Source organism: Xyrauchen texanus, chromosome 27 (assembly GCF_025860055.1).
Source record: "Xyrauchen texanus isolate HMW12.3.18 chromosome 27, RBS_HiC_50CHRs, whole genome shotgun sequence".
Classification (NCBI taxonomy): Eukaryota; Metazoa; Chordata; class Actinopteri; order Cypriniformes; family Catostomidae; genus Xyrauchen; species Xyrauchen texanus.
Genome location: NC_068302.1, coordinates 37,576,491 through 37,599,047, shown reverse-complemented (window position 1 = coordinate 37,599,047; position 22,557 = coordinate 37,576,491). Strand labels below are relative to the sequence as shown.

General features: G+C 36.9%; 1 protein-coding gene and 1 pseudogene across 1 annotated transcript; one reads left to right on the top strand and one right to left on the bottom strand.

Moving 5' to 3' along the window:
• The first annotated feature begins 1,149 nt into the window (after positions 1–1,149).
• LOC127621203 (uncharacterized) lies at positions 1,150–14,744 on the top strand. The gene is made up of 3 exons (XM_052094710.1): positions 1,150–1,303; positions 8,617–9,137; positions 11,987–14,744. The coding sequence occupies exons 1-3, from the start codon at positions 1,226–1,228 to the stop codon at positions 12,378–12,380; spliced, it is 993 nt and encodes a 330-aa protein (XP_051950670.1). The 5' UTR covers positions 1,150–1,225; the 3' UTR covers positions 12,381–14,744.
• A 720-nt stretch (positions 14,745–15,464) lies between these two features.
• LOC127620694 (uncharacterized) lies at positions 15,465–20,429 on the bottom strand (annotated as a pseudogene).
• Between the last annotated feature and the right edge of the window lie 2,128 nt (positions 20,430–22,557).

Below are 22,557 nucleotides of genomic sequence, written 5' to 3'. Positions count from 1 at the left end.
AGAAAAGGAGGGACGAGTTAAAATATTTTTGTGGTAATCAACATTAAGCCCCAAATGCTGTTGATTGAGCATAATTTGTATTGAACCCAGAATATTGGGTGGAGACATGTGGATTACTTTTATGCAGACTTTTTGGACCGACAAAGTGCTGGCACTCGTGTACTTGCATTATAAGGACCTGACAGAGCTCTATCTTCTTCTAGAAATATTTGTTTGTGTTCTGCTGAAGAAAGACAGTCATACACATTTGGGATGGCATCAGGGTAAGTGAATAATGAGAAAATTTTCATTTTTGGGTGAACTATTCCTTTCATCTCAAAATCAAATCAAATCAAATCACTTTATTGTCACACTACCATGTACACAACATGTAGTGGTCTTAAGCACAGAACTGTTAATCAGAAGGTTGCTGGTTCGATCCCCACAGCCACCACCATTGTGTCCTTGAGTAAGACACTTAACTCCAGGTTGCTCCGGGGGGATTGTCCCTGTAATAAGAGCACTGTAAGTCACTTTGGATAAAAGCATCTGCCAAATGCATAAATGTAAATGTAAATGTTTAATGTTTATTTCAAACTTGGTGTCTATTATCATAGTTTTAAACATGTAATTTAAAAAATAAATGAATGTTTGATAAAAGTTTTCAATTAAGTTTTAATGCTGAAATATTTAAGATATTTTTAAAGTGATACAGTATATACATACATAGAAATAGATGTACAGAAGTAGGTAGATATAGATATACATAATTTTTTACACTATGTTCTTGTATGTGTATGTGTGTGTGTCTCTGCTTACTGCACATATTTACATTTGATATGCATTGCTTTTATATGCTGTTTATTGAAGTCTGATTAACATATTTACCTGTGTTTTAAATTGATTGTATAATTTCGTAGAGACAGACATTAGATATCAATTCAGTATAGTACTAAACCCTGATCTGTTTTTTTTTATTGCAGTAGAACTGTATTTCACCTTCTGTAACATCTTAATATTTGTAATATATATGCATTCACTGTTATCAACCCACAGTCTCTCTCTCTCTCTGAGTCAAAGTGCCTCATATGCATCTCTATTCAGAGTCACAATGAAACTCCTCCTTTTTTCCCTGCTCCCTCTCTCCTTCCCTCTCTTTCTTTGTCTGTTTCTGTCCATCTCTGTGCCAGAGCTCAGTGGAAGTGTTTCTCGTCACTGCAGAGGCAGCTACATTCTCTTCTTCAGGATGTCGGGCCTTCTGACCAGCTCTGTTCTTCTCATCTTCTCCCTAATGCTGTTCCAGATCCACATACTAGAGGCAAAGGTAACATACAGTATATTCACTACACCAAACCTGATCATTAATGTTGAGTTAAAATGAATGTTTACTTCTGTAACCAAATTTTAACCTGTGTGTTTACTTCCTTTTTACTGATCTATGCAGTTAACATAGAATGTTGAATATTTTTTTTTTATCTAAACCCAAACAATTAAGAATACGTTACTATGGCATTTTGAACATTTATATATAAACAAAACCATTTATAGATTATTACCAGCCATTTCTGGTACATATATGTGTGCATCTGACAGCGTTATACTGGGCTGTGTGTTAATATCTGCTAAACACAGATTTCACTGGTAGCAAAGAGCTCACTCAAGCCAAATGGCATGAAATAGGGCATACAAATCTCCATTGCCTGGCAACGACAGAGGGAACATCAACATGACCTTTGTCAAATAGGATCCTGATTGAATTCTGGAAATTTCTCAGAAAGACAGTGCCCACAAATTACTGCAAGGCAAATAGCCCTTGCAAACAAGCCAAGATCACATTAAATCAATTGGATAAACAATTGAATCACAGGGCTCCAGATTATTTTTTGATGTTAGATAGTATGAGACATGTCATTAGAAGATGACAAATCCTTGGGGATATTTATATTGTGTACTTGTAGACTCATGCCCCTCTGTGCTTGTGTTGCTGATGAAATCACATTATGCCTATATTAGCATACTGAGATTTTGAACTTTGAATATTTAATAACTGAATTCAATTAAAAGAACAAGCATTACAGCGTTTTATTTTTGCGTCATGCATTTGCAACAGGTGGCTAAGTAATGTTATGTTTACAATCATGTGTTTTTGTTTGTTATAACAAAATATTGTTGAAAAAAATTACGACTGAAAAAAGACTGTTTCATGTTACTGAATTTAGCAATAAGCCGCCATAGTAGGATTGAATGGAACGTAGCCGCTTGGTGCATTACTGTAAAATTCAAATTTGACCGTTTTAACGCAATTCACATCGAACGCGATTTGGCGTCAGTCCGCGATGTTTTTCAATTGTTGTCCAGCGTAAACATGCGCTAGACGGACGTATTTGACCGTTGCGCCGCATTTTAACGTCTCGTGCATTTTAGAAGCCGTTTCAAGTTAAAATGAGCTTTAATTTAAATTAAATTAATTTAATTTAATTTTAACCTATTATTTAATTGCAAGGAGGTTTTCGGTGTGGACGCCTTCTAATTTGTCGCTAAATGAAAGTTTAATTTAACTTGTTTAGTTTGTTTATTTCAGTGGAAAACAACCAAGATCTTCTATCGCAGCTGTTTGTTGGTGCGCACAGTTTTCAGCACCATGGACAGCGCCTCGTGCTGAAACAGAGTCGTGTTGAGCTCATTGTAGACACCACAGTAATTTTAGGAATTGGCGATGGATTAGTCGCCGTAAGGACAATACGGAATATAAATCAATAGGAGTGGCTGCACAATCTCATTAACAGAAAACACAGCCGGCCTTTGCTCCAAACGGTTGAGAAACGCTGCCATGGCAACAGCTTTCAGAGAGCACAATCAGTTTTCTTTTCCCTCTAGATGTGGTGACATATTAATGTACTGGTTTTCATCAACTCAAACAATTTGTTTAACCTCCTGAGACCCCTGCGTGACAGCTGTGGGATTTTTCTATTCCCCCTTTTTATTTGCAACTAGTAGACCCTAAGAAACATGCACAAAATAAAAAATAATGCATAGGCCTACTTCATACTTAATACTCAAAGTAATGGCCATCATTATCTAATCACTGCCAACCATGTTAAAATAAAATGATACATTATACATTCTGAATCTGTGTACTGATTACCATTGTCCCATGTCTGCCAAACATGTTGAGTGGTCCAAACATCATCTGCAGCCTCAAACTGATCTTTAAATAGTTTGAATGCACTTAGCTTCATATAGAGCTATAGGATGCTCCCTTGTTCCCTCTTTAGTGAATGAATTAACCTCCAGTAAGTTGTCTGTCTGCACCGATCTCAGAACAGTTTTAAATGCACCTTATTCTCATACTAACTCCATATAAAGCCCCTGAAAGCAACATTCTTGACATTTTGGATGAACCCATTGATTTTCTATGTGATATTGCACAATGAATATAGGATATTTGAAGGAAAATTAGCCTATAGTCCACATACATGGACTTTGTGTTTAACAGCATGCAGTCTCGCGATAAATCGCTCAAATAAAAAAATATGGCATATCAAACTTTTGATATCAAACAGGTTTCAATGTAAAAGCTTAATTAGGTTTCTTACCAGATGTAGTTTTGTTGGTGTTTCTCCCAAACACAAACTCATATTGTTTGATCACACGACTCCTTGCGCCAAAGTTTAACTGACAGCCCAGAGTCTCTTGAACTGAGATCAACCAGTTTAAATGAAATGAAATTATGCGTAGCCTATTGTGAAGCCAAACAATTATGTCCACGCAGGTGGACGTGGGGCCTCAGGAGGATATAAATAACCATCTATTTATCTAGCTGTCTGTCTGTCTTTCTATCATCCATCTCTATCTGTGCATCTATACATCCATCTTTCTGTCCATCCATCCATCTCTATCTATGCATTCATCTATCCGTCCATCCCTCCGTCCGTTCATCTCTATCTATGCATCTGTCCATTCATCTTTTCATCCTTCCTTCCTTCCATCCATCCATCCATATCTATGCACCCATCATCCATCCATCCACCCATCTGTTGCTCTGTCCATCTGTCCATTCATCCATCCATCCGTCAGTCCATCCATCCATCCTTTCATCTCTATCTACTGTATTCATCCATCCGTCTGTCCATTGGTCTGCCATGGTAAATTGTCTGAACTTATATTGCGTCTTTTTAAGCCTTAACGTATTCAAAGCGCTTTACACTGCGTCTCATTCACCCAGAGCTGCTATGTAAGGTGCTAGCCTGCCATTGGGAGCAACTTGGGGTTCAGTGTCTTGCCCAAGGACACTTCGGCATGTGGAGTCTTGTGGGCCGGGATTCAATCCACCAACCCTGCGTTAAGTGGCCGACCCACTCTACCAACTGAGCCACAGCCGCCCACATACGGATGGATGGATGCCATCCATCCATCTGTCCATCCATTCATCCATCCATCCAACTTTATCTATGAATCGCGTGTCCATCCATCAGTCCATCCATACACTGTCTGTTGGTCTGTCCGTCCATCCATACATCCATCTGTCCATCTTTATCTATGCATCTATCATCTGTCCTCACATCCATCAATCCATCCATCTGTCTGTCCATCTGTTCATCTCTATATATTCATCCATCCATTTCTATCTATGCATCCATCCATCCATCTATCTGTCCATCCATCAATCCATCCACCCATCCATCCGTCCATCACTATCTTTGTATCTATCCATCCATCCATCCATCCATCCATTAATGTTTGTAATAACATACAACCATGTGCAAATGGATGTGGCCCTTTGACTAGAAGACTTGTGATGTAAGCCCTTACAGATAGTTGTTCATGTTAGAAATGTTTCCATTGGAGTTGTTATGCGTATTTGAACAGATGGTAAAGAACTGGACATCAGCACAGTACTTGAACTGGAAGAGCAAGATCACCTACCCACACATAAATACACGCACGCACACAAAATATCTGTATGTCTGGGGCTGTACAGACGTCATATTGCACCAGAGTGAGTCACCAGTACATTTACTCTCTGTGCTTAGAGAAATCATGCTCCTTTAATTTTATATGTCATTGTTTCATTCATTATTTATTATAACAGCTTCTCCAAACACTTCTGGAATACTTAAAACCACATAAAGCACTGTTAACATGCAGTAACCATTGTGGTTGCCATTGGAGACATTCTTAGACCATTTTCTTTGCAATTCTTACAACAACTGATGCAGAATATGATTTATAACACTAAAAACTTGCTTTTTGAACACTACAGCCAGTTGTGCCTCAGTGCTTGCATTGCAGTTTACAACAATTATACTGCACACGCAGGCTGAGGATGATATTATGAATCAGCACTCTTTGGATAACCTCTGGCTTGAACTGTTCTCATAGTTAAGTGGCCAACATGAACAGGCAGAGAGATTCAGAATTCTAGGCAATAAATCACTGGTGTTACAGGGCAAGCAGAGAACCACAGGTCATCCATCAGTGCTGGTGACAGAACTAATACACCCGAAGAAGAGCTGGTTATTCACGCTGTCAGAATGTGCTATCCAAGCACCCTCAGGTGATTTCAGGTTCAAAAGAATCATCTTCATTTTTTTCTCAATATTGGCAGTGTGGGTGGTGAGATGATTCGATTCTGTGTGTGAGCGTAATTGAAACTCTCACTCATTGAGGATAGAGAGGAGGTGTTGATATGAGCACAGATGAAAGGAGAGGAAAATATGCTTACTAATACTTCCTCTGAATGAAACATTGTGGCAATGTGTCATATGAATGAATGATTAGTGAAGTGTTGCACAGGAAGATTTGTGTTTGTGTGCTACTGAAGGCTTTAGAATCAACAATTCCACCTTCATCCATATTAATTTAGATTTAAAGTTAGAACAGGGGAGTTTGGTGTTCTGTAAAATGTTACGTTGATGATAATTTTGTTTAATAAAACATATTATGTTAACTTTGTTCAATTAAACATAATTTATGTTAAATGAGAACCTTAATAGGTCACTCATAGTTTTTTTAATAAAATAGATGCCCAATTGTGAATTGAGTTATAAATATGAGAAAACAAATCATAAAGATCATTGTTTTCCTGCTGTATATTAATACCAGTGACTGCACATTCCACAACATCAGCAAGGAGCTACTCAGAAAAACATACATTATTTAGTTGAAGTGTATAGAATCCTGGCCACCTTGTGTATTTGGGGGGATGGGGGTGAGGTAACCCCCAATAATCAAAACAAGCAAGTTTTATATATTTTTACAGGAAACAATACAAAAATGATTATGAAAAATAGGATTTTTGCCCTAATATCAAAGGTCTAACCGGAAAAAAGAAATTATGATCTAACGTGAATTTTCTTGATTAACAATATGATTGTGTCTGGTAACATGTGCATGTAAAATGGCTAGAAATAGCATTTTAGCTTAGCGTAAAGCTAACAGTTTACACAAGGTTTATTTCTATTTCTTCTGCTCCAAACTTACTTCAAACGTACTTCTCTGTCTGCTCGTATGAATGTAACACATCATAAGAAAGTGTTTCACCGCTGTTCAAATGCACTTTGGATCGCATCATTTATATGTATAAATGTTTTCCATCTGAATGGACTAAATATTAAATGAAACAAATAACAATAAAATGCAAAGTAATCTCTTCAGTAATCAAAATACCTTTTGAATGTAACTGTATTCTAAATACCAATGATTTCAATTGTAACTGTAATGGAATACAGTTACTTATATTTTGTATTTTAAATACATATTCCCATTACATGTATATCGTTACTCCTCAATCCTGGCCACGCCCTCCTCCTCGTCACAGAATCATACAATTCTTTGGTTGAAAATGAAATGGATTAAAAATCATTAATGCTGTGATACAGTTACGTGCATACAATTGCATTCCCCTTGCAGAATAAGATTTCCCAGTATCTTCTGCTCATTTGAGTTCTTCCCAACATTGACTAAATGAGGTTTGAAATCCAGCCTTTGATATTTAGAACAATTCAGCGACTCATACACAACTATTAAAAAAGGTGAAAACATTCATTGATGCTAAAGAAAGCAACCCATTATATCAAGAAACAAAAGGATGTAAACTTTGAAGTGGATGATTTGTGTAAATTTTTATTATTTTGTCTTGTGGGACATATATAAATATCTGTTGTGTAGCTTCTGAAGGGTAGCAATAAATAAAACATCTAATCTTTCATTTCTAATTTTCATATAAATTCTGAAAAGTGTGTACACTTTTGAGGCAAAAGGGGATGCAAACTTACGCAACTCAACATGACACCCGAGCATGACTGCTGTGTGTATTTCCTATTTCACTTTTTATTTGTAACTAGTAGCACCTAATATAAAAAAATAAAAAAATTCCAGACCAAATAGTTTTCCTAAAAATATATGTCCACATATGTGGACAGCGGGACTCAGTTGTGAAATTTTAAATAACACAAAGCTATAGAAAGTCATCAAATTGTTCATGTTTCCAGGAGTGTTGGTTATTCATGTTTTTGAGACATTACAGACATTACAGACATTACAGACGTTACATCAGAAATTAACATAATTAATTCTGATTCAAAGTAATGGCCAGCATCATCCAATCACTGCCAACCATGTTAAAATATAATTATACATAATAAATTCTGAATTTATGTAATTATTAACATTTTCCCATGTCTGCCAAACATGTTGAGTGGTCCAAACATCATCTGCAACCTGAAACTGAACTTTTGACTGGATTTTAGGAGTTAATGCACTTAGCTACATAGAAAGCTATAGGATGCTCTCTTGCTCCCTTTCTCCCTATTTAGTGAATGACTTAACCTCCAGTGCGCTGTCTGTCTGCACTGGTCTCAGAACAGTTTGCAATGCACCTTATATTCATCCTAACTCCATATAAAGCTCCTGAAAGCAACATTTGTGATAATGCACAGTAAATTTAGGAATGCATTTACTAATGTTATTAAATAGAACAGTATTGTTCAGTGATAACAAAATAAAATACAACAATATTTATATTAAAATGAAGCGAAATGACCCACAGATGTGATAATGTTGAAAGTAAGTGTTTTCAACTTTTGAGGGAATAATGTCCCAAAGTCCACATATGTGCAGACACGTGGAAAATTCATGCATTTTTTTAAAGCGGAATCTCAAGCGAAACTAGAGATGCTACTCTTTACAACCAAACAGGTTTCAATGAGAAATCGTAAAAAGGTTTCTTACCAGAGGCACTTTTGATGTTGACTGTTGAAGCGCTTCATGGAAATCAATGTCATGTTGTTGTGTTTTGTGACTTGTGTGCCAGAAGTTTAACACTTAAATTACAGTCTTAAGTGTTGTGAACAGTATTTCAATTACTATTTGAATTCATTTAAATTAGGCATTGCATCTAGCGAAGCCAAAATACAACATCCATGCAAGTGGACACGGGGTCGCATGTGGGTATTTAACAGCAGCTTCACAAGCTAAAAAATATTTTTTGATTGTATCTTAATGAGAGTGCAAAAATGAAAAGGCAAAGAGAAATATAGGCCTATGTGGATCATCATAGTAATTAGAAACCCCATAAAATAATTTATTAGTGCAGTTTTTTTTAGTGTCTCTTCTTTCTGTCTCTGCATCTCTCAGCCTCTCACCGCCATGCATGGGGGTGGTCGCAACTTCGACATCCAGGCTGGTGGAGTACGTCTTCGAAGAGATCTCCGCGATTCAGTACCTTACGAAGCCCAGATGATGTCATACCCTGGAGCTGACTTCAAGGTTCGGAGCAATGATCTGTACTACCAACCAGAGGCCATGAGATCTCAAGGTCTCGGACAAGCCCTCCAGAGATTGATGGAAAATGACCAGAGGCGGGAACAGGAAGCCGCTTATCTTGCTTCATTGATGCGTCTCCTTAACGAGGCCCAGAATAACGGGCAGGAGGATGAAGGGGATTTCCAGGGACCATACCCTGCGGACTATGATGAGACCGAGGAGGCCATAAGCATGGCTAAGCCCCAGGCATCATGGCAAGGCCTTCTGGATCCTCAGCTTACTCAGACCCTACTCAACCGCTACAAGCAGGAGAGAATGATGCAGGCTGGAATTGCTCCGACCGGCAACAGGATTCCTGAAAGAGAGCAGGATAAAGATCAAGAGATGCTTAGGTAATATAAAACATACCAGTAGGTTGATGCATTGAGCTATTAAGAGAATGTTCTGGGTAAAATACAAGTTAAACGTGAAGTGTTTGAATTCTGCTCCACTAATGCCACCAAATGTAACTTAAAAAAAATATATTAAAAATTCAAGTGCATTTCCTGATATTCCCTCTGTCTACCATTGGCGGAAAAGTAGTTTTCATAAGAAAAATGACACACTTCACCTTTAAAGTTAGCATGAATTACTGTTCATAATCCATTTTACTTCTGTAATCTGATTGATTTATGAGGGAAACAGAATACTGAAACAGGAAGAAAAAGATATTTTGGATGGGACATTTTATGCATTGGCATATGACTCGCCCTAATTGAAAACTACCAGCAGGCTTATCTTACCGTTTGTCGTATCGGATCCATGCACGATCTTTCAGGAGTCTGAACAATTCACAGGTGACTGCATGATTGAGATGACCAATGAAAACGTTCCTCATGGTTTAGTCATGACTGGTTTGCGCTCAAGTGGTTTGGGAAAATAATTACACTTTTTGGCCGTGGACATAATGTAGAGGTTGAAATATAAGTTGACATCAGCTGAAAAGTCTTTTGCAACCTGGTCTCATAGAATCATGTTACTATACCAACATTTCCATAAAATTATTTTAATGAGCCTCGTTGTATATATTGTGGCAGTTTCCTGGTGAAATGAACACAAGAGGCGCTACAACAACAATACATTTTATTCACTTTCACACATATCATTAGTACAATGGCAGATTATCAGTTCATAAACACTTTACACCGTGTTACTCAAACAATGCTATTTTATGACATCTAAACAGTTTTACTGTAGGGCCTTACACTTGTGATGCAATGCAGTCCTGAAGTCACGTAAGTCAAAACATGATCAAAAAGGGTCATTGTCAGTGTCATTGGGGTTGCTTCAGCAATTGTGTTTTTCATCTCACATTTGCTTTTTTTGACACTCTTAATAAGGTTTAGGTTATAGGTTTAGGGTAGGTGGGTAGGTTTTGTTGATTTAAAAATTGATAGAGCATTAACCTTTAAAACATCATCTGTTTGGAAGAAAGTTTATCTGACATTTAAGGACACACAGTGGACATTTCACCTCGGAACTGCCGCAATACGTGTAAGGCATCAAAAAACATTCATAATAACATCAGGAACATGGATAAAGAAGGTAAATGAGGTCTCTTTGTTTTTTAATGTTGCCTTTGCCATAAAAGCTCTATGGGTCAAATGTTAAACGATAAGAGTACTGTAGATCTGACTGATGCCAAGTACTGATGCAAGACATATAGTGCATCTTCACAAAATTCTACACTACAGTAACATTCTTGTTGCGTAATTTTTTTTTTTGAAAACTAGTTGCTTTCGGTAGTGTGAACTAGTACTTGACAGTCCATTCTTGTTGGAACATACTTTTTTAGTTGAAACCAAAACATTTTTGACTTTTGAAATATTTCTTTCAGTAATTTTGACAGCTAGACAAATTGGGTTCAATGGTGCTAAAAGTTTCTAAAAGTCTAAAAACTTTTTTGTCATTTTCAGTTTTGTTCAAGGTGATTAAATAAAAAAAATAATAGAATAACTGTCTTATAAGTGAAAGGATGGTATTTTGGGTAAAAAGGACCCTCTGTTGCAGGGGCAAAAGGCACCCATAAAACATTGTTTTTCATGTTGGACAAATAGATTTGAAATGTGGAATTAAATTGACTCATCCAATCACAATGGAGATTCATTTGTTTATAGAACACTTGAGATTCTATGAAATGCCAAATGTGATTGAAAATAACAGAAAGTAGTGAAGTGGTCATTTGAATTAGTATTATCTGAATTTGTAACTCAAAAAAGTATCTTGCTGTCTCAAAAGTAATTGCCTAAGTTGACAAATATTTGTCCTATAACTATTGTTCCTATATTTACACAATATCACAAAAACCGTAACCCTCCCTTGACACCTTTAAAAAAAAATAGAAATATTAAAAATGAATTTTACTCAAAACAAACTTCCGTTTTTATTTCTTTTCACACAAATTATGTTGCTCCCTCAATATTCAATAAAAAGACATTTATATCTTGATACACTTTGTGACCCCCCAAAAAAGCACATTTCACTAAACATTCAGTCACTTGCAGAATTCTAAATTCTATAGAGAAAATTCTAATTCTTGAGATCAGTAAATACACTTGAATTAGTAAAAACATGAATTCTTGATATAAAAAATACTAATGAAAATACCCATACACATTATTGATGTAATGAATGTCATTTCAACTAGTAATAAGATAATTACTGATATCTGTACATGCACTTTCTCTAGCAGAATTTCACAATTATCTGTCATTCACTCATGCGCAAAACACAAATACAGATATCTATATCTTACATTTCTTACTAGTTGATATTCCTTTATCACATAACAGCTATGTACTTCTTAATAATAATAATTATAATTTTTTATATCAATAATTACATTGTTACTAGTACAAATATCCATTCCTGATGTCAAAATGTTCATTAAAAACTAGTGAAAATTCACATTTCCCTAAAGCACCGTTGTACCCTAATGTTTCTGGTCTATTTCTCTACTTTTAAAACGTTTCCACAGTAAAGGTTGTTAGGTATTATTAGAAGTGAAGAAAAGGTCAGAAAATTATGTTTTAAATTGTCCAGTGAAAACAGAAATGAGAGAGAATCGAAGTGAGTGTGAGTGTAATGAAGTGAGTATTTAGGAGAGAGGATCGAAAGATGCCAAGTGTTGTCCAGTGGAACAATTCACAGCGGGCCACTCGTTGAATAGGCTTTATTTAAACTTTTTCTTTCTTGCATTAAGGTACCTCGTTGAGAAAATCCTCTCCAGTTTGGCATCGGGTGGAAACCAGGCAGGCCCTTCAAACCAGCGTGCTAAACGAGACCTGGGTGCCGTTTCCAGCATGGAGAGAACCGGAGGCTCCGTACTAAAACGAGCTCGGCGCTTCCTGGACTCCGTCCCCGTATCCTCCCCCCAGGCCGAGGCCTCGCTCTTGAGGGTGAAAAGGCTTGACGATGACCTCGATGATGAAGGGGTCATAGTGCAGAGCAACAGAACGCCACACGTCGGACTACAGAGGATGAAACGCATAGACACTGACCTGCCGCCCCCTAAAAAACCCAACCGCATACGCAGAGCGCTGACCTATGACCCCAATCTGATAGCACAGCACATTCTGCAGTACATACCAGCCTAAAGAGTGCAAGTGAAAAAGAAGGGGAAATGTGGGGTAGAAATGGGGGAAATATAAATAAACACACATAGACAGAAAGAGAGTTTCAAATGGGGACTGCCAAATTTCACTTGTTCAATGATATGTCAGCACTCATTGTCATCTGCCTACGTCTAATCAGTTTTGATGTTATACTATAATGAATTCCACACACACACGGTAGCTTATCTAATATGCTTATTGTGTTCTTGCAGCATATTGTTCAAGCATATTCTTACCTTATTAGATAATTAATTGGATGATTTAAATTATTAAATTAGATGTTGCTGTATTTGTCGCAATCAACAGGAATAAGGTCACACTAACCTTTACATCACGGTGGGTACATATTCTTCACTCTGTTGTGATCATGAGCTATAAATAAAACAAATTGGGGGGGACTATGCAGTAGGTAACTCTAGAACTGATAAGCTCCGAACATTGGTCCTTGAAAAACCAAACCACAGATCGGCCAAGGTCATGCAAGAGTGCATTTAGGAAATATGAGGAACATTTCTCCCCCTGCAGTCACGTTTCATGAGCTCCATCTGGCTTCCACAGTGGCCCCAAAAAGTATTTGGACACATAAGTCGTACTTAAAAATGTATGAATGTCATTTCTTTAGATACAAAAGAATCAAAGCTCATTTGTCAAGTAAATCATTTTACAAAAAGAAGTTTGTTAGGTCTTAAAGTTTTAAAACAATCGATGTAGTGTTCAAAAGTTTCAACACTTTGTGTTTGTCAAACATCAGTTAAACATGTTCATAGTTTTGCAAGACCTTTCGACATTTAACATACAGAATTCTTTATTCGATAGTAAAAATGCTAATTCTTGATATTAGTAAATACATTAGAATTAGTAAAAATGTAATTCTTGATATAAAAAAATGATCTCATTACTCACAGAAATGCATATTATTAAACTAGTAATAAGATATTTACTGATATCTGTACCTGCACTTTCACTTGTAGAATTTCAGTTATCTGACATTCACTCCTGCACAAAATGCAATTACAGATATCTATAATTAATTTCTTACTTGTTGAAATTTCACATATCAGCTGTGCTTTTCTTACTAATATATATATATATATATTTTTTCAATATCAATAATTACAGTTACTTGTAAAAAATATCCATTCTTGGTGTCTAAAATGGAATAAAAACTAGTGAAAATAAAAATAAAAAATTGAATCTGTAAATGTATTTTAACATGTTTGATTTGGTATTTTAGATATCTGGGAATAAATTTGACATATCAATAAATTGAAGAGTTATTAGAGATATCTTAAAATACTTTCTTTCTAGTTACAGTAACATAGCAGCTAGTGAAAATCAACTTCAAAATGAGCATTTTGAGTTTTTAGTTGTTGATATCGGGAATGGAAATTTGCTCTAGAAACAATGAAATAATTGATTGCATAAATTACCATTTTAATAGCAAGTAGTATATTGGTGATTTGTGAAACTGAAATTTCAAGAAGAAAATATTATATAAAATATTATAGATATCTGTAATTGTGTATTGAACAGGAGTGACAGATGAGTGTGAATTTTTACTAAAGAAACTGCAGTTACAGATATAAAACATTATGCTTTTTAATAGTTGAAATTTCATTTTTGATATTGGCTTATGATGGATAACCTAAACCCGTGGTTACCCTGTTCGGACGCTTGTGTAAACGAACTTTATACATCCACTAAAAATACAAAATCAATGTTTTGAGGCCACTCTATGTGAACTTCACAGCTTTTGTTTTTCATTAGTTCCCAAAGAAAATAATCTATTTGGGAACAAATGATTGAGAAACAACTTTCTGAAATGCATTTCTTTATTCCAACATTATTGCTGTACTTATTATTATTATTGCATTAAATAATTGATACATTCAGAACTGTTAGATGACCGTTTCAAATGGCACAAGACATCAGAACAGCTTATCGAACAATAAGCAGCACTATATACTGTTAACTTTATAAGAGCCAATTATCATTTTTAAATTGAGTTTCCGATCTTCTCTTTTCTCTGATTGGTGGTCTAAAATTGTGTGTCATCTCAGTAATGAGTGTCTTATCCATGCTCAATGGATTGTGTTTTTTCCCTCTTGGTTTAGCCAATGAAACATGATATCTGAATGTCTAACTGATCTCTTTCTCCCAACGTTCTCCCCTTTGGGGTTGTAATCTGACTACTATTAATTTGTGAAGGAAATTGTTACTCTGAGTATATAAACGCTTTTTCCATATTTATGCAATCATAAAAGCTTGTACAAAAATACTTGAATCTGTACAGCAAGTTTTGTCAAGCAACAAAATCCCTGTAAGTGCTAATAAAGTGAATGTGAACAGCCATATTTTGTTTTGTACTTTGCATTACATGTACAGTTAGTGGATTTAAATGCTTACATCACATTCAGCATTTAATGTATTGGCATGGTCAAATCATCATATGTAACTTTGATCTACCCACTGTAAAATGAGTACAGTAACAGTGTCCTGAAGTTCTGAAGAGTATAAAATATATATAAATAAAGTAGCACAATGGGCACAACTAGTATACAGTAAAAGGACCAAACTAAACTAAAAACGATGGGTGAAGAAGACAATTTCAATTACAACACACTCAAGATATACTGATATACACATCACACACATATATTGATCACAATCATAGGAATCTTGAATAATGGTCCTTGCAATGTTGACAAATGCTGCAGCATACAACAGCTTCAGTGAAATTCACATTCATGTGATCTATTTGTGTATGAAAGTAATGGCCCAAAGGCTCTCCGTGTTTCCTTTTCTTTATTGAAAGCCACCATTACAAGATCACAATAATGCTCCTCCATCCGTGGAGAGAGGGTTTGGAAACAGTTGCCAGGAGACTGTTTCTATGCAGACAGCTTATGTAAGCAGAATTGACAGCAACATGACATCATGCTGAGGGGGAAGACAGAAAGATGCCCTCACGCATTTGGATGCCATTATTATTTGACAGGAAAGAGAAGTTGACTAATGAGATGATAAAACAGCCATTTGAAAGAGTGAGAAAGATAGTGACGTCAATTACAGACGAGACTGTTGGGGGTCGGCAACTGTAAAAACAAGGGAAAAGGGCGAGAAAACATGACATCATCGGAGACATAAGTAACACCTACTGTGCCAAGTGTGTGTTTAACTGCGATATGTTTTATTATACTTAGAAATGTATTTGTTTGACTACATTATACATTCATACCAATATTTGGGGTGACCTTACTCAACCCCTAACCCTAAGCTTGACCACGTTTTGACATATTAAACATGTAACAGGCAGATACATTTACAGTCACAATAATTTTAGTCACATTACACTATTATATAGTAACCTAACCCAAACCCTAACCTAACTATTTTGAGTACCTAACCCCATTCCTACACCTCAACCTAAATATAAAGGATGTAACGCACAGATACAAGTACAGTCAGAATAATTTATTTTAAGAAATGACAAAAAGCACTATAAAATATTTTCAAACGACCCATGCTGTATTCAGGGCAGTATCATAATCGATTTAACCATTTATAGCCGTCTATACACCGTTGATTCTTGTGTGCAGCTCACAGAAAGCAAGACACGTGCTAAATGTCATGACAATGGCAAGTGGCTTTGATGTAGCATTTCATTTAGACAGAACTAAAGCCTAAACCACTATTATTTTGATGCCTTGCAAGTGCTGGTATTTCCTTCAGGAACTGCAAATCTATCTTTAAATGGTTCTTTGCTGCACAGTTCATCAGATAACTCTTTTCTTATCAAGAATGTAAGGTACTCCTATGGCACCAGGCTAATTGCATCCTTTATTTTTAAGAGTGTAGAGATAATAAATGATGCTTAGCCAAATTGGCTAAACTACATTTTTACCTGCAGTAGCTGACTGCTGAGAATAGTTCAGGCCTACGCTGCCAATTAGTTGCTGAGGGAGTGACAGTAAATTTGCCATCTCTCTCTTTTTTTCTCTCTTTTGTAAAGGTATTGAAACGTAATACTGGATTTGTTTCTTTAGCTGTAGAAGCAAATATATAATATCTACTGTGGACTCCCTTTCAGCACTAAAGAAGTTTACCCCACTATAGTTTACTTCGTCAATGCAAAACCAAGAAATGTGAAAAGGGTCCATTAAAGGAATATTCCGGGTTCAATACAAGTTAAGCTAAATCAACAGCATTTGAGGCATAATGTTGATTACCACAAAAATTAATTTTCACTTGCTCCTCCTTTTCTTTACAAAAAGAAAAATCAGGGTTACAGTGAGACACTTCCAGTACAATGGAAGTGTATGAGGCCAAGCCTTAAACGTAAAAGTATAACCACAATACACAAACGATATGTGTGTTAACATGAGTTCTTTCTGATAAAATTGCTTACTAACCTTTTCTGTGTAAAATTATAGCCAATTTTACAGCTTTAATGCCATGATGGTATAATGTCAAAAAACCCTAAAATGACTGTAAGAATTGTTTTAACAACTTTACAGTTCAAATAATACATGAGTTTTAACAAAAGAATGAATGTAAATGCTTTTATAAAATTATTCGCCAAAATTGGCCCATTCACTTCCATTGTAAATGCCTCACTGTAACCTCAATTATTGCTTTTCTTTTTAAAGAAAGAGTCAAAATAATTTTTTGTGGAAATCAACATTATGCCACTGTCGATTGAACTAAACTTGTATTGAACCTGAACTGTATTGAACTGATAAACTGGCTGTAAAAAAGTGTTTACTCTCACCATCCTTAGCCTCTACGAGCAGCAGGACATCTTGCCGATTCCCTAATACAAAAGCCAATGTGGCCAGTATCCCAGAATCCAGCACTCCCAGCATGGGCAAGGATGTACACCCAGTGCACAGATCAGTTCCCTAGAGAGACACTACTTACACGCTCTCCACACAGAGCACAAATCTCGGTGCACACCCAGGAGTCTGGGAACAACACGCACACCAGGGCTAAACAGAATCCTGTGAGAAGAATAGAGAAGAATATGTATGCAAGAGTGATAATATGCTGGTTAAAGACATTTCTGATTGTGTCCCATGAACAGTAGAACTGTTTCACCTGCTGTGACCTGTAACCATGCGCATATCTTATAAACCGTCGCTGCGTTGCAGAGCCTGAACAGGCAAAGGCATCCAACTCTCGCCAACACCACAGTAAGAGACATGCAAACCAGCACAGCAGAAGACTGGAAAGCTGGCAGTGTGGTCAGAGTGTGCAGAGACCCTTGGCACTCCGGGACGGGCCAGTTTGTCTCCAAACACACCTCAAAGAGGCCCAGCGTCCCGGAGGGAGGAGCCGGCAGGCCCCCTACTTCGTTAGTACAGTTCCCGTGTGTCCACCCGACACATTTGAGAATGACAACCTCAAAGACAGCAAAGCAGAGCATGCAGATCGCCCATAGCACGCCCACCGCCCGGACACTCCGGATTGTAACTGTGTCATCTGTTACCAACATAGGTAGATGAAAAGACAAGTCAAGCAGTGACAGCCATGTACTGCAGTGTGACATGATATACTTTACTATTTTAAACAACATTTTATTTTATAATTATCACAGTTTTAATGATCTCCTATTATTTGAACATATACATTTGTAATCTCACTAAAGTTACACCACAGGACTAAGTGAATAAGTGATTAACCAAAGCAAGGGAGTCAAAACTCTTCAACAATAAATTGTGGTATTCTGAAAGGACCCCTGTTAGGGCCAATATTGTTTTCACTGTATATGTTACTGCTTAGATTCATTGCTATGCAGATGACCTACAGTTATATTTGTCATTGAATCATCTGATTGATCTGACTAATTTATATGTTCTTCAAGTGTATATTGCAGAAATACAAAATTGTATGGGTGTAATTTTCTGCAGATAAATACTGATATTTATAATGTTGTGTCACAGTTTTGGGCAGAATTCTGCCGACAGCTGGGAGCTACTGTAAGGGTCCCCTGTCAGAAACCACATTGACCAGGAGGCCATGAATGCGGAAGACGTGATTAATAGCTTTAACCATTGTCTCCCTCACTGAAGGTAATTTGATGAAGAGGTCCAAGATGGGAAGGGGGGAGACGGTAACAAAGTCCATGGAAATGTGAGACTAGGGTCTCAAAGGGACTGACAGTGGTCGGAGGTGCCTGGCCGGAGGCTGACAGGAAGTCTTGTTAGCAGCACAGACAGGGCAATCCGACACATAACCGTGAACTTCATGTGCTAGCAACGGCCACCAAAATCGCTGTCTAATGAGCACCTGAGTACAAGCAGCTCCTGGATAACAGGTGACGTTGGATGAGTGGCCCCACTGGAGAACATGCGTCCAGACTGACCATGGAACATATAACAGATCATTGGGCATCCGGTGGGCAAGGTGGTATTACACAGCACGGAACAGACTTTAGAATCCACATCCCAGGACATCATGCCAACCACCCAGGAGGCAGGAGGATCGTATCCGGAGGTCCCGACTTCAAAACATCGGGATAGGGCATCGAGCTTGGTGTTTTTGGAGCCTGGATGGCAGGATAAAATAAAATCAAAACGGGTAAAGAAAAGCGCTCAACAAGCCTGTCTAGAGTTAAGACGTTTAGCTCCGTGGATATACTCCAAATTCTTGTGGTCAGTCCAGACCACAAAAGGTACCCCTTAACCCTCTAACCAATGACGCCACTCCCCCAAGGCCAGTCTGACAGCCAACAACTCCCTATTACCAATCTCGTAATTCCATTTGGCGGGGGACAGACGGTATGAAAACAAATGCACAGATGCATCTTACCGTCCGTGGAAAAACACTGAGACAGGTCAGCACTGACTCCGAACTCTGACACATCCACCTAAACCACGAACTGAGGGGAAGGGTCAGGAGTATTTTGAATGGGAGCTGAAGGGGGCCTGGGTAGCTCAGCACATATTGACGCTGACTACCACCCCTGGAGTCTCACGTTCAAATCCAGGGTGTGCTGAGTGACTCCAGCCAGGTCTCCGAAGCAACCAAATTGGCCCGATTGTTAGGGAGGGTAGAGTCACATGGAGAATAGCATGAGTCTCCATGGTGTCAAGCACAGCGAGCCATGTGATAAGATGCGCGGACTGACAGTCTAAGAAGTGGAGGCAACTGGACCTACTAAGGACCTATTAAGTAGTTGGAATTGGGTATTCCAAATTTGGGGATTAAAGGGAATAAAAAAAAAGTTAAAAAAAAAAGAATGGAAGCGGTAGAAAACCTTTCATTCAATTTAGAAAATGCAGCTTCTGCCCATGAGGACCAACAGAACTTAGTACGGGTGGATCCGTAGACCTGTCAGGGGCGCGTCAAGCTGACTGAATTTTCTAATGAAATGTCAGTAAAATTTGTGAACACCAGAAACCTTTGCAAAGACTTGCAGGAGTCTGGGATTGGCCAATCAGAAACTGCCTTAACTTCAACAGGGTCCATGCACACTCCCTCGGATGAGATGATGAAACCCATGAACGGACCCAATTGCACATAAAAAACACACTTCTCCAGATTAGGGGCTGGGTGTGTGGAATCACCGGCCCCGCCCTCTGCCTGGCCACACCATCCCTGCAAGGGAAGAGGAATGGCAGATGAGACCGGTTTCCAGAGAATCAGTAATATATTTATTCAGGGCCTCCCTCTAGGGAGTAGAGAGAGAGAATACAAATTACCTCATGGAGTCCCAGGGTGTAGATCGATTGCGCAATCATATGGGCGATGAGGAGGAAGGGTCGCAGAGCGAGACTGACTGAACACCAGATAAATCCGCTGGTTCATCCTGAAAAGACACACAAGACTGGACAGGAGACATAGCAGAGTTAAGAAAATGGGAGAGACAATAAGGGCTCCAGGCTAGAACAGAATTGGTTGACCAGTCAAAATGTGGATTGTGTGTTACAACCAAGGATACCCTAGTACCACCGGTGCAGAGGGAGAGTGGACAAGCAGAAAGGAGAGTTGCTCAGTGTGGTTACCCGTGATGAGGGTGAGCAGCTCCATAGAATTAGAAGACCAAAAAATCTATGATAACTCTATGGTCCTGTATTGCAAGTGTAGTGAGAGCAAGGGAAGTATTAAACAAGAAACACTTAACACAACACAAAGATAACAGGTGAAGTGATGTACACAGGTGATTGACAGATAAAAAGCTATATGAGAAAGCTAATGCTTACAGTAAACTGATCACAATCCAAACCACAAAACCTGATCTCAGCATGTTAAATGATGTAAATGGACAGACAATAAGAGATTCACCTCTCAGCTCTGTCTGATTCCACGTCTGTTCCTTCCACAACAGGAACTGAGAGGCAAAAATCACATCAAAATTTAATTACTGAAGAGCAGCATTGTGTAAGAGTGCAGGGTGAGGCGAAAAGAGAAAATGACCTGAATGGAGGGATTCTTCTCTTTTTCCTCCCAGTGGGATTTATGGTAGTAGGATGTGCAACATTAAAAACAGGCCCAAACCAATGGCAACCATCTTCCGCACACATATGGACGCAGAGGAGCGTGTGAGACAGGAGAATTGGGGGGAGGGTTTATGAACACAAACACACACACACATGCAGGAGGCAGCAATGCATGTCCACTGATGACGAATTAGAAAATGAAATGATTGATCATTCCCTGTGGAGGAAAGAGAGATTTAGAGCTCACCAATTCTTAAAGTGTTATATATTTTGTAGGATACAAAGAGGTTGGCACAGGAGTGATGCATTTTCGAAGAGCGTAAGATAAACAATGCAGAAAGACAGGTGGGATGCCAGTAATGTGTGAATGGTAGGAGGAAGGTCATATGTGCATCGGAAAGCAGGTTTACTGTCAGCATTTATGAATTTTTTTGTGGACATGAACATTTGTGTTTGTGTTTGAAACAGCCTTTTAACAAAAGGATTTAATGGCTGAATCTTTCACAAACATGTCAGTGAAATTTCACCCTAAAAGCAAAAGAAATGGAAAAATAAGAAACCAATTTTGCATTAGAAACATAAAGAGCCTACATGTAAAACCAGATTTTTTACATTGTGATATGTTTATGGTAAATAAGCACATTTTCTCCCCAATCCTTGCAAAGCGTCCACAAGTTTCACTTTTGTATTTTTTGTAATGCCCATTATTTTCAATGTAACCTGTATTACAGTTAATTACAGTTATACAGGTTACATATTACTGAATTTTATCTTATTTAAAAAATTATATAATTTAAGTAATATATCAATATAATATTTAATATAATATAGCCTATTTTTTTAAAACCAGATTCTTTGCATTGTGATGATTTCATGCTAATAAAGCACATTTTCTCCCAAATTCTCATATCAGAAATGCGCCCAGACATTTAACTTTTGGATGTAAAAAAATAAATAATTATTGAAATTCCCATTATTCTCAAAGGTTACAGCTATAACAGTAATATAATCAATGTAACACAATTATTTATTTTATATAATAAAATATTTAATTATATTTATTTTATTTATTAAAGATAACATTTTTATTTTACAATAATTATATTACAGTAATTACTTTAATATATGTTGCATATTATTGAATTTTATTTTATAAAACAATAAATATACTATTTTATTATCATTTAAATCAAATATAATATGTAGCCTATTTTTAAGATCAGATCAGATTATTTGCATTGTGATATTTTCATGATATGAAGCACATTTTGTGTCCAGACTTTTCACTTTTGGATCTTAAATTTTTTTTTCAATTATTCTTAAAGGTTACAGAAATTACTGTAATATAATTACATTAATACAGGTTACATATTACTGTAATACCATTTTTATTTCATATAATAAAATATTTTATTAAATGTATTTTATTTATTAAAGATTAAAAAATCTCTTTGATTTTATTTTAAATAACATATCATAGCCTATTTTTAGGACCAGATTTTTCACATTGTAATATTTTATCATGCTTATGAAGTACAGTTTCTCTAAAAATCTAATTACTGTAATGCATCCAAATGTTTGTTTTTTATAAAAAATAAAAAAAAATTATTCCCATAATTCACAAAGGTAATACAGGGTAATAGGTAATACATATTACTGTAATACAATTTTGTATTGTATTTAATCATTTGTATTTTATCTTACAAATATTAAATATT

Bases quoted from the DNA above. Each gene is read 5' to 3' on its own strand.
- LOC127621203 (XM_052094710.1), top strand. From the start codon at position 1,226: ATGTCGGGCCTTCTGACCAGCTCTGTTCTTCTCATCTTCTCCCTAATG. The intron at 1,304-8,616 runs GTAACATACAGT...TGCATCTCTCAG, and splicing joins TCCACATACTAGAGGCAAAG to CCTCTCACCGCCATGCATGG. The intron at 9,138-11,986 runs GTAATATAAAAC...TCTTGCATTAAG, and splicing joins AAAGATCAAGAGATGCTTAG to GTACCTCGTTGAGAAAATCC.